Below are 12347 nucleotides of genomic sequence, written 5' to 3' on the forward strand. Positions count from 1 at the left end.
CAAGCACGCACATGTCTTGGCAATAATTAGGGGCAAGAAAAAGTCAAAAATACCGTAGGACTTTAACATAGATCGAGATGGATCTTGATTCAACTCCCAACCCTCAAGGCAAGTTGAACTCGTCTCGTCGGAGATGATGGGAGGAGAATTTGGAAGTCTATGTGAGCCCACCGACAGACTTTTCAGAGAAGACTTTTCGTGCTGGAAGTTTACATATGTTGAATCCCTCCCCCCCACCACCAATGAACTCACTTGTATGCTAGACTGTAAAACAGGGTGGCACCACGTCCTCCGTCTCCCAAGCAATTACTGAGGCCTTTCCATAGGGACTTCATGCAGGTCTTTGATAAGTTGTGTGGTCAATTTGGAGACATTTTGATTTCGTCTTTGAAATTGAAGCTAGCCTAGACTCTGTGGTGGAAGGAAAAAAAAAGCTCCCAAAAATGATGATAAAGATTTCGAGGTTATAACGCGAGGCAATGTCACGACTGCTAAGCCTAATATTTGGTGAGTGTTGATCTTAATTATACGGTTGAGTTGACCGGGAAGGTGACTGCCACCCCTGCAGGGCTGATGCTTGGGTTAGGAATTGGTGCGAAAAATGAAGCAAAAGATGATCTGGCATAGGATTATCTGGTTTAATCCAAACCTGCCAAAATTTGATGGCATTGTGGCTTTTTATATTCAATAGGCTGCACAAATTTGATAAATTTCAATTCCTAAATCTAGGAACCATCTACTCTTCGAATGTGCTTTCTCGAAGGCTGTATGGACCATGGAATCATCTTCTCTTGCCGACGGGATTTCATAGGAAAGTTGGTGCATGAGAGAGTTTGTTATGGGACGATCTCTGCTTAAAACTCTGCTGAATGGGGTACGAGATCCAAGGCAATGCTAGTTGCTCCCCTTGCAAACGCGCTTATGTCGGGCACTAATTTGGGGGAAAAAGTAAAAAACATCGAAGGACTTTAAAATAGATCGAGATCGATCTTGATTCGACTCCCAACCCCCAAGGCAAGTTGAAGTCGTCTAGCCGAAGATGATGGGAGGAAAAGTTGGAAGTCTAAGTGAGCCCACCAACAGACTTTTCAGAGAAGACTTTTCGTGCTGGAAGTCTACACATGTTGAATTCCTTCCCCCCGCCACCAATTAACTCACTCGTATGCTAGACTGCAAAACAGGGTGGCGCCAAATCCTCGATCTCCCAAGCAATTACACAGGACTTTCCATAGGGACTTTCCAACGCCAGTCTACAGAAGACTTGTATTGATTACTTCACACTTGAGAAGGGTTATATAAATTGAAGAGCTCTCCACCACCAATAAACTCACTCGCTGATTTGCAAAATGGGGTGGCATCAAATTCTCAGCCTCCTATGTTTCCTCTTTTTCTTACATTCCTCCCTCCCCTTTGAATCCTCCCTTTGCCATCCTGACCAGCGTGATGCCTTGCTCCATTTTACAAATTCCTTCTTACTTGATAACAAGGTGTCAAACTCTTGTGATATGCTTTACCCAACAACAAGCTCATGGAACAAGGATGTGGACCATTGCTCCTGGGGCGGTGTCACTTGCGATGATGCTGGTAATGTCATTAGTGTCAATCTTACTTGCGTGTGCCCTTTTGGCACTCTCAATTCCCAGAGCTTCCTCCTTCTCCCGCAGCTTGAAGTGTTGGTGTTGCCTTCTTGCAACTTGACCGAGTTCCCCTCTTTCTTGAATTCATCTAAAAGATTAAAGTTCTTAGACCTCACTTCCAATAGCATTCGTGGGGAAATTCCAGGGTGGTTTTGGGAAATTAGTACATTGGCACATTTAGATCTTTCTAATAACCTTCTGAATGGAAGTATACAACAATTGCATCGGATGCAATTGTTGGATATTGACATTCGGAACAATTCATTCCAAGGACCACTCCCAATCCCCTCAAGTTCTACTTCTTACTTAGATGCTTCCAACAATGGCTTCAATGGTGAGATCCCCTTCTCAATTTGTCAATCGAGTTCACTCGACGTTTTAAATTTGTCTAACAATAATCTCTCTGGAAATATACCACCATGTTTTGATCGTTTACTCTATCTCTCGATTCTAGACTTGAGTAGAAACAAATTACAAGGGTCATTACCGCGTTCCCTAGTCAATTGCTTCAACTTAAATTCACTATTTCTCGGTCACAACGAGTTTAGTGATATCTTCCCACATTGGCTGGGAAGATCGCGACTATTTGCCCTTGATTTGCAATCCAACAAATTTTATGGTAGGATCAACTTCACTACCTTTGAACACTTCTTCCTTTCTCTTGAATCTTTAATTATTTCCAACAACAATTTTGCTGGACAGTGTCCTATAGGAGTTTTCTTGAACACCTTATTGGTTGTAATTGATTTGTCTAACAACAATTTTGGAGGGTCAATTCCACTTCCATCTCCCATGACATCATATTATTCCATTGCAAGTAATAAGATCATAGGAAAGATTCCTTCTTGGATATGCAATGCCAGTAAGCTCAAGGTGATTGACTTGTCTAACAACAGCTTAACAGGTAGCTTACCTCAGTGCTTAATAAATTTTAGCACCGATTTGTCAATTTTGAATGTGCGAAGGAATCACCTCGAGGGCACAATTCCCCAATCATTTTCTTCGAGAAATAGCTTAACGACTCTTGACTTGAGTAGAAATAGGTTTGAAGGTACATTGCCCCGGTCCCTTGTCGAATGTAAATATCTAGAAGTTTTAGATCTTAGCAACAATAAAATAGAGGATGCATTCCCAAAATGGTTGGGAACACTCCCAAATCTCAAAGTTCTTGTTTTGAGTTCCAACAATTTTAAGGGTTCTTTGGATATTCCGTGGGGAGCTCACCTTTTTTCCAATTTACACATTTTGGACCTCTCCAACAATAATTTTGGCGGTTCTTTACCAGCGGACATGATAATGAACTTGGAAGCCATGATAAATAGCGAGATTAGCTCTGACACCTCATTGTATATGACACAGTCATTTCGAAATGCGTCATATGAAAATTCTGTGACTGTGACCTTAAAGGGCCAAAAGATTGAGCTAATGAAGATCTTAACTATCTATACAATCATTGACTTGTCGAACAACTCTTTCCAAGGGGATATCCCAGAAGTTATTGGACATCTTCACTCTCTCATCGGGCTCAACCTTTCTCATAATCACTTTGCAAGTTCCATCCCACTGTCCCTAGGGAACTTGACTAACCTCGGATGGCTTGATCTTTCTTCGAACAAGCTTAGTGGGGAAATTCCGAGAAATTTGGGAGATTTGGCATCCCTTGGGTACTTAAACCTCTCCAAGAATCAATTGACCGGTCGAATTCCTCAAGACAGACACTTGGACACATTTTCAAATGACTCGTTTAGTGGGAATCCAAACTTATGTGGACTTCCATTGTCAAAAGCATGCCCTGGAGATGTTCGATCTCCTCCACCGTCGTCCTCCTCAAATTTCGATCACTTAGGTGATGAGAGTTGGTTCACACAAAAGGCTACGTGGATTGGTTATGCATCTGGAATTGTAATTGGAATTTCCATATCATACATTTCATTTGTAATAGGAAGACCCAAATGGCTAGCACAAGGTGTGAGAAAGTTGGAGAAAAGAGCAGCTCAGTGGATGGAGAAGCCAAAGAGGAGGGGCATCAAATTTCATTGACAATGATATTGTTTGACGAATCTGTTGAGCTGTGTCTCAGTGCTGCTGCCGATGTTCTGTCGTTTTATTTATTATTCAGTCAAGTTTATTTGTTAGGCGGTTGGTTTGTTAGCTATTTTTAAGGAAGTGGAACAAGTCTGTGTTGCACATTTGTGTGCAGTTATGTTTTGCATGTTTGTGTGCAGTTTATGTTTTGTGCAGTTCTGTTTTGCACGTTTGTGTGCAGTTTCAAAACAAGTTCTTATTTAGCATGTACTTGACATTTTTATTTTTTTTTACGTAATGAATGAAGTTCAATGTTTCTTCTCATTCATTCTCGCTATAACAAAGAAGTTTTTGCTATTAGTTGATTATATCAGCTTTAACTATGACAGTATGATTTTCTACTTTTGTTTTCAATTAAATAAATCGAGCTTTTTGTCGACATGCCTATAGTGCTATTCTCTGAGCTGATTACTCATGAGATAATTAGACTAATCAGGAAAGTTATTAAAAGATTTTGATGCAACAGACTTGAGAATTCAATCAGGAATCGACTGCTCGACCGTGTTAGTCTACAAGGATCATTTCGGCACAGTCGAAAATCTATCAGAAATCGAAAATAGGTCGATTCAATAGAGATAAAATTAGGCTTAGGTGATTCCATCTAATTATAGAATTCTCATCAATCGGCACTAAACAGATTTTTCTGATGTTTTGGTACCCTATGCTCGTAATTGAAACCTCGAGATTTTTCATGACAATCGAGAGTCGCCAATGTGTCGAAGATGTACATGTGGCTCGGGAATAATCGACCACGGGTCATTTGCACCGAAAATTCTCAAAAACTAACCGCTAGTTTAGATTGTGTTAAAATCACATTTGACTGAAATTAACTGAGGAAATAATGTCGAATTCAGAAATTGAGAATTTTCACGTGTCACAATTAATCCCGGGGAATGTTGTTGCATCTTCTCAAAATTTATGGACGATGGGAATTATTAGTTAAAAAGGGGCAATTATAACAAATTAAAAGAATAAAAGGAAATGCCACTTTTTAAATAGGTTTTGGGCATTTAGTATGGAACAATTAGAGAAGATTTATAAGTGACTAATAGGGGACTTGATCCTATTAACTCAAGTGGTAAATTGGTAAAAAGGAAATGAGGATAGGTTTCTTCAAATAAGGAAATTCATAGGAAGGCCTTTGGCCAAGAATCTCACCTCAATTTCCATGCAATTTGTGTGGAATAAGGATGCATAAAGTAGAGGGACCACTGGATAGTGATAGGAACTCAATCTCCATGGAAAAAAGCTTCGGGAACTAACTTCAAATTCGGATTCAGCAGCTTATGATGGATTCCAACCCCTTTTTCATCTCATTTGGTAGAGATAACGTTGGAAAGAGTTGTGGGACCTATGATGGTGATGGGTGAGCAAAATTCCCATGGAAAAATAGGCCCAAAAGCTGGTGAAAATTTTAGTGAAACTTCCAAGCATTTTCCTCTCTTTTTCCCCATCCTTTACCCACGCATGGATGCCTGCTGTATTTCACGACGGCTACTTCCACCTTTTCCTTTCCTTCTTTTATTTTATTCTTTTTCCCTTGTCTCTTTCAACGTGCAAGCTGTTGCTTTCTCTTTCCTTGAACGTGCAACTCCTGTTTTTGCTCCCTCTTGGACGACAAACCGGCGACTAAGAAACAAAACAGAGCAAGGCGTGAACGTGACGTTACCAAAAATTTATGGACCCACATAAACGTCGGCCACCTACCACCATGGTTTTTATATATAGGTCGGAGAGTTCGAGTGAGGAAAAAAAACCCCCTCACCCGCAGAAGAATCGCGCAACCAACCAAACTCCACATTTAGCTCTCTCTACTGAAAATTTTATAAATTCATGTGTTGCTGTTGCCGTCACACCATAGCACATTCCTCTGCGGTTTCGGCTCAACACCATCACCGAGAGACACAAGACTGGTCTCTGTGTTGCTGTCCAACCATCAACGAGAGCCGCCGTTAGTTGTAACTAGGTGAGTTGTCTTCTAAATCTGGACTAGGGGTTGAGTACCTCTATTTAGGAATTCATACAAAAAGATGTAGATGATATTATATATGGATGGATGTTAGTTGGAAATGTTATATTAGTCATAGTGAGGTTTAGTTGTGGTTTAAAGGACAAGATAATAACCGTAGGTGTGGATTCGGCCAAAGACAGGGATTGTTTCTTGAAACTGTTTTATGAACATGCGTGATTTACTATTTTTGTAGACAGATGTGTGTTACGATTTTGAAGAAATGTTTTACACATCTTCAAATATAACATATAATTTTTCCAGGATTTTTAGAAATTAAAAGGAAGACGGTTCTAGTTTCGTTTGTTTTAAACAAAGAGTTAGACTGCACTGCAATTTTTGACCGGTAAGGATTCTACGAATCTTTACCAATAGTTAGAGTCTGAATTTTCAAACGATTCCTTCAAAAAAGTTGTTTTTTTATGTCCTGTAGTTTAACATACTTGAATTTAAAATAAAATGGACCTGTTTCAGGCCCCGAATCAAGCTGATTTCTGGAAAACAGAACCACTGGAACGGACCCGATTTTAGTGTTGGATTGCATGAATTTCTGGGCCGAATCTAGAGGGATCTGGGCTTCGGTGTCTTCATGAAAAATGTTTTTTTACATGTCCTCTATGATGTGTTCAAAGTTTATAATTTTTCGAATTGATATGAGTTGGTTTCTGGCCTTGAACCCAAGAATGCGCAATTGAACAGTTTTTGTTAATTCTGGTTAATGGAAATTCGTAACTGTTTGGGATGTTTCTTGCTATAAATATTGTTTAATTGATGTTTTTATTGAATTGTGCAATTGAGCGTTGAACTGTGGCATTAAATGAACGCATACATGACATGAGATTCCGTCACAAGCCTTGAGGCCGGACGATACTCCTTCGGGAATGCCCCAAGTCAATGGATGCCGGTCGCAGTGGAGGCTGGGTCGATGCTCCTATATGGAATGCCATCTAGATGTAAACTTTGCCACGCTCGACGGTGCGAGGCAATGCCCGATTTTGTCGGAAGACTATTATCTATTGCATTGACTGTGGCTCGTATGCTTACATGGAAATTCACGCCCTTGCATATGCTCACGTTAAAGTATTCTTGTGATGTGTGAGCTCGATACTGTTATGAATGTTTTAATTAATACTAATATGCAGGAACTTGCTAGCATTAAAAGAGTGGTAAGAAACGTGACTAGATTACATGCAGAGTGTACTTTTTTCCTACTTTAGATTTAGGAGATTAACTTGATGAGATGTGATCTCACCCCGTGTAGGCTAAACTTTTTCAGGTCCCTAGATGGAGGAAGCCCAGGTCGTGTATAATTGGGCGTAGTAAAAGAAGAATAGGACTCTCGCTATCTCATTCCAAGTGATGACGGGTTTTCCGTCAAGACTGGATGTAGGGTGACAGCTCACCCCCGAGAGATTGAGAACTATGGTAGTGTATTAGTGAACCCCAGTCTTATAAATAGAAGCTTAGTTAGTGGGTAATCGAACGGCTTCACTTTTTGTATCAAATTTTGGGGTGTTAAACTAGTCTATATACATAAGTATTGTGATGTTGTAGGTGTGGCTTGTGAAAAATATTATCTTAACTTTCTATCCCACTGTTTAGTTGTATGGGGGATAAGTACACTAATGGTACCATAAGTTGTGTACGGTGCTCACTTTAGTGCCAAAAGTTTCCGTCGGATCACTTAAGTGCCAAAAAATTTGAAAAACGCTCACTTTGGTACCAACGCCGATCTAATCGGCCAGAAATCCGACGTGGCCTTTTTTTTATTAATTTCTTATGCTGATGTGGCTCGCCGGAGTTTCCTTGGATCACTTAGACCTTCAAACGACGTCGTTTTAGCATCCTAACACCAAAATGACGTCGTTTGGTGTCTCCCCCAATTCAAACCCTAAATCTCGACGGTCCCCGTGCTCGGCAGTTGCGGCTCCAACCCCGACCCCAACCCCGACGATGGCCACTCGGCGGCCGTAACCTCGACCTCGACCCCAACCCCGACGACGGCCACTCGGTAGCCAAGTCAAAGGCCGTGATCTAGCCGGTGCTCGGGGAGGCCGCTGATGAGTGCGCCGCCATTGATGTCTCCCTCTCCATCTTCGATCTCCCCGACGAGTGCTTGGCCTGCGTCTTTCAGTGCCTAGGCTCCGGCGACTAGGGCTAGTGCTCCCTCGTGTGCCGTCGAAGGCATCCGAACAACGTCGAGCAATGGTGGTTGAGTGAGCGGTGGTGGCCCAGTGATGGCGGAGGCCGAGCAATGACGGTCGAGCGAGCTAGGTAGGAAAAATCCTCAAATGAGTTAAACGGCGTCGTTTTTGTGAGGCCATCCATGTAGGACGGCAAAACGACGTCGTTTTCTTAAGGAGGACCAAAAACGACATCGTTTGAAGGCTTTGGCGATTTTTTTATTTTAAAAAAAGCCACGTAATCATTTTGGCCGGAATCTTTCACCGGTGGCCAGAATCTTTCGCTGATGGCACCAAAATGAATGTTTTTTCTCCGATTTGGCATTTAAGTGATCCGACGGAAACTTTTGGCGCCAAAGTGAGTGCCGTACACAACTTATAGCACCATTAGTGTACTTATCCTGTTGTATGGAGATTGTTTTACGTTTCCACATGTGCAAATTAATGAATGGGTCGGCAATAGTGCCTGGGATGTTGCAAAATTTAAAAGCGACCATTGAGGGATGTGCATGTGCCCGGGGTTCGGGTTGTGACATTAACAGTGGTATCAAAGCCTCTGTGGAATCTTAAGGGACTGTGAAGTAAGGGTAAGTGAGTGAAGATTGCTTCCAATCTTCAAAGAAAAAGCTAATGGAGGCAGGATCGAGTGGATTCTCTGAATGGCTGCTCCAATCTTTACTGGGGAAAATTATCAAGCTTGGGCTGTCAAGATGACAGCATTCTTGGAGGGTCATGATTAATGGGAGGCTGTGGAGAATGATTATGTGGTTGCTCCACTTCCAAACAATCTGACCTTGAATCAGATAAAGCACCATAAAGAGAGAATCACAAGGAAGGCCAAGGCAAAGTCTTGCATGTATGCTGCCGTCTCATCCCCTATCTTCACAAGGATTTTGAGATGTGATTCTGATAAGGCAATATGAGATTTCTTGAAGGATGAATACGAGGGAGATGAGAAGATAAGGAACATGAAGGTGTTGAATCTCTTGAGGGAGTTTGAGAGACTGCGGATGAAGGATTCAGAGTCAATGAAGAAATATTCCGAGACTGATTGAGATAGCTGAAAAAATCAGAGTCTTAGAGACTGACTTGAAGGATGAAAGGTTAGTTCAGAAGATCCTGGTGTCTCTTCCAAAGAAGTTTGAAGCCACCATAGCTTCTCTGGAAAATACGAGAGACTTAACTGACATAAAACTTGCAAAATTGTTAAATGCCCGATAGGCACATGAGCATAGAAGACTGATGAGAAGAGAAGAGTCTGTAGAGGGTGCACTGCAACCTAAGGTGAAGTCCAATGATGGAGGCAAAGGGAAGAAATGGAATCAGTCTAAAGGAAATGCTAGTGACTCCAAGTTTGTAGCAAAAGAAGGAAATTCTAGTGGGTCTGGCAAATGGAAGAAGAACAAGAAGCCTTGTCAACACTGTGGTAGAACTAATCATCAGTCCTTTAGATGTTGGAGGAAGCTTAATGCTAAGTGCAGAAGATGTCACAAATTGGGTCACATGGAAGAGATATGCAAAGAGAACAATTACCAGCAAGTAGGAGAAGCACAGATAGCAGTAAATGAGATTGAGGAAGAGCACTTGTTTGTAGCTTCCTATTTTGACTCTTTTGTTGAGAATGATGCATGGCTGGTGGATAATGGCTATACCAATCATATGACTAGCAATTTGAAGCTGTTTAGGAGTCTAGATAGGTCAATCAGGTCCAGAGTCAGAATTGATAACGGACAATATATCAAAGTGCAAGGGAAGGGTACAGTGGCTATTGAAGGAAATCAGGAGGTGAAATTGATCGGTGATGTTCTCTTTATACCAAAAATTGACTAGAATCTGTTGAGTATTGGTCAATTAGTTGAGAAGGGCTATAAGGTGAAGTTTGAATGGAAGGAATGCCTTATTGATAATGCAGATAGCAAAGAAGTGCTAAGAATGTCAATGAGGGACAAGAGCTTCATGTTCAAGCCACAAGAGATGTAACAAATGGCTTTAAAGTGTAAACAAGAAAATGCAAAACTATGGCATAAAAGGCTTAGGCATGTTCACAGGAAGAACATGTTGTTTATGTAGAGGAATAGCTTGGCAGATGACTTGCCAAGTTTGGAGGAGGAATTTCCACAGTGCAAAACTTGTCTTCTTGGCAAGTAAGCCAGATTTCCTTTCAAAGGAAGATGCTAGAGAGAATGTGAGAAGCTGTAATTAGTCCACACGGATTTATGTGGACCTATGTCTGAGTCATCTCTCAGTAGTAGCAGGTATTTCATTACTTTCACAGATGACATGACTAGGATGAGCTGGATTTATTTTCTGCGAGCAAAGTATGAAGTTGTTGATGTGTTTGTGAAGTTCAAAACTTTAGTTGAGAATCGGAGTGGGAAGAAAATTAAATTGCTCAGGTCTGATAATGGTTCTAAGTATATTGTTCACAATTTTAAGTTGAACTGTGAGCAAGCAGGCATTATGCAACAATTCATTGCTCCCTATTCACCTCAACAAAATGGGGTCAGTGAGAGAAAAACAGAAGCATTATGGAGATGGCTAGATGTATGATGCAAGAGAATATGTTACCTAAGAAGTTCTGGGCCGAGGCAGCTAATACTGCAGTGTTCCTGTTGAACAGATTGCCCACAAATGCCTTAGAGAGGTCAACACCTTTTGAAGCCTGGTATGGTGTTAGACCTTTTGTGAAGAATTTGAAGGTTTTTGGGTGTATGTGTTATACTCATGTTCCTTAGGTCAAGAGGGACAAGCTGGATCAAAAAGCTAAGCTTGGAATCTTCATTGGGTACAGTCTCCAATCAAAGGCTTACAGGATTTTTCACCCTAATGACAAGGAAGGTGATTGTGAGCAGAGATGTTTTTTTCTAAAGGAAGATGAATGGAATTGGATGGAAGAAAAGAATGCATGACAATAGCAATCTGGAAAACAACAACCTACAACAATTGTAGATGTTAAACCACCGGCCATGGTGGCTCCGCTAGATAAGAGCTCTATTGATCCTTCCCCAAAGGTAAGGGGTTCAAAACCCAGTGAATGCATTTGGTGTCTTAAGTGTGGTGCCGGGGTGGTGGGTCCTCCGCTAGCATCACCCCAGGGTTTACTCGCTGGCTGCCAGCTGTACGAGGTTCCCTGGGTTATCAAAAAAAAAAAAAACAATTGTAGATGTTGATGAAGTTGTGGATGGATTGGAAGATAGTATGGATGATCTACCAATAAAAGGCACAAGGTCACTTGCTGAAATCTATAAAAGAAGCAATATGGTAGTGCTTGAACCATCTAACTTTGTGGAAGCTAAGGAGGTTCAGAGGTGGATTGCAGCAATGTAGGAGGAGTTTGCAATGATTCAGAAAAACCACACATGGGAGCTTATTGATAGACCATCTGATAAGAATGTGATTGGGGTTAAGTGGGTGTTCAAAATAAAACTTAATCCTGATGGTTTTGTCAATAAACACAAAGCTAGACTGGTTGTGAAAGGCTATGTGCAAATATGGGAAGTAGATTATTCTGAAACATTTGCTCCTATTGCAAGGCTTGATACAATCAAGCTATTATTAGTTGTTGTAGCAGAGAAGGGGTGGCCTATATTTTAGTTAGATGTCAAGTTTGCATTTCTAAATGGAGAGCTCGAGGAGGAGATTTTTGTTGAACAACCCGAAGGCTTCAGTATCAAAGGGCAAGAAGAGAAGGTATACAAATTGAGGAAAGCTCTATATGGACTGAAGCAGGCTCCAAGAGCTTGGTATGGGAAGATAGATCGATATTTGCAGGATTTTGGCTTTGTAAGAAGCTTGAGTGAGTTCACTCTTTATGTCAAGAGGGTGAATCACAGTGTTATAATTTTGTCACTCTATGTAGATGATTTATTGGTGACAGGGAATGATGTGAAACTGATAGAGAGGGTGAAACAAGGTCTGTTTGCAAGTTTTGAGATATCAAACTTGGAAAAGATGGTTTATTTCTTAGGTCTAAAAGTCAAACAAACTACACATGAGATCTTCATCTGCCAGAAAAAATACATGAAGGAAATTCTGAAGAAGTTTGAGATGGAAGATTGTAGAAGTGTAAGCACTCCTATGGCTACTAAGGAGAAGCTGCAGAAGAATGATGGAACAGATGCAGTAGATACTTATAGCAACCAAACCAGATATTCTATTTGCTGTGAGTGTTCTATCCAGGTTCATGAGTAGTCTTAGTCAATTACATTTGGTTGCTGCAAAAAGGGTCTTGAGATACCTCAAAGGAACATTGTTCTTTGGTGTGAAGTTTATGAAAGGTCATAAGCTTAAGTTACGGGGTTTTTTTTATAGTGACTGGGCTGGCTCGGTGGATGACATGAAAAGTACATCTGGGTACTGATTCACTCTTGGTTCTACCGGTTTCTCCCGGTGTTCCAAAAAGCAAGAGATTGTAGCTCAGTCCACTGCAAAGAC

At 41.1% G+C, this 12347-nt stretch overlaps 1 protein-coding gene across 1 annotated transcript; it reads left to right on the forward strand.

The window, feature by feature from the left end:
* Nucleotides 1-2927: 2927 nt before the first annotated feature.
* LOC104451291 (putative receptor like protein 25) lies at nucleotides 2928-8968 on the forward strand. The gene is made up of 2 exons (XM_010065989.2): nucleotides 2928-3539; nucleotides 8849-8968. The coding sequence occupies exons 1-2, from the start codon at nucleotides 2928-2930 to the stop codon at nucleotides 8966-8968; spliced, it is 732 nt and encodes a 243-aa protein (XP_010064291.2).
* Nucleotides 8969-12347: the final 3379 nt, after the last annotated feature.

Source organism: Eucalyptus grandis, chromosome 6 (assembly GCF_016545825.1).
Source record: "Eucalyptus grandis isolate ANBG69807.140 chromosome 6, ASM1654582v1, whole genome shotgun sequence".
Classification (NCBI taxonomy): Eukaryota; Viridiplantae; Streptophyta; class Magnoliopsida; order Myrtales; family Myrtaceae; genus Eucalyptus; species Eucalyptus grandis.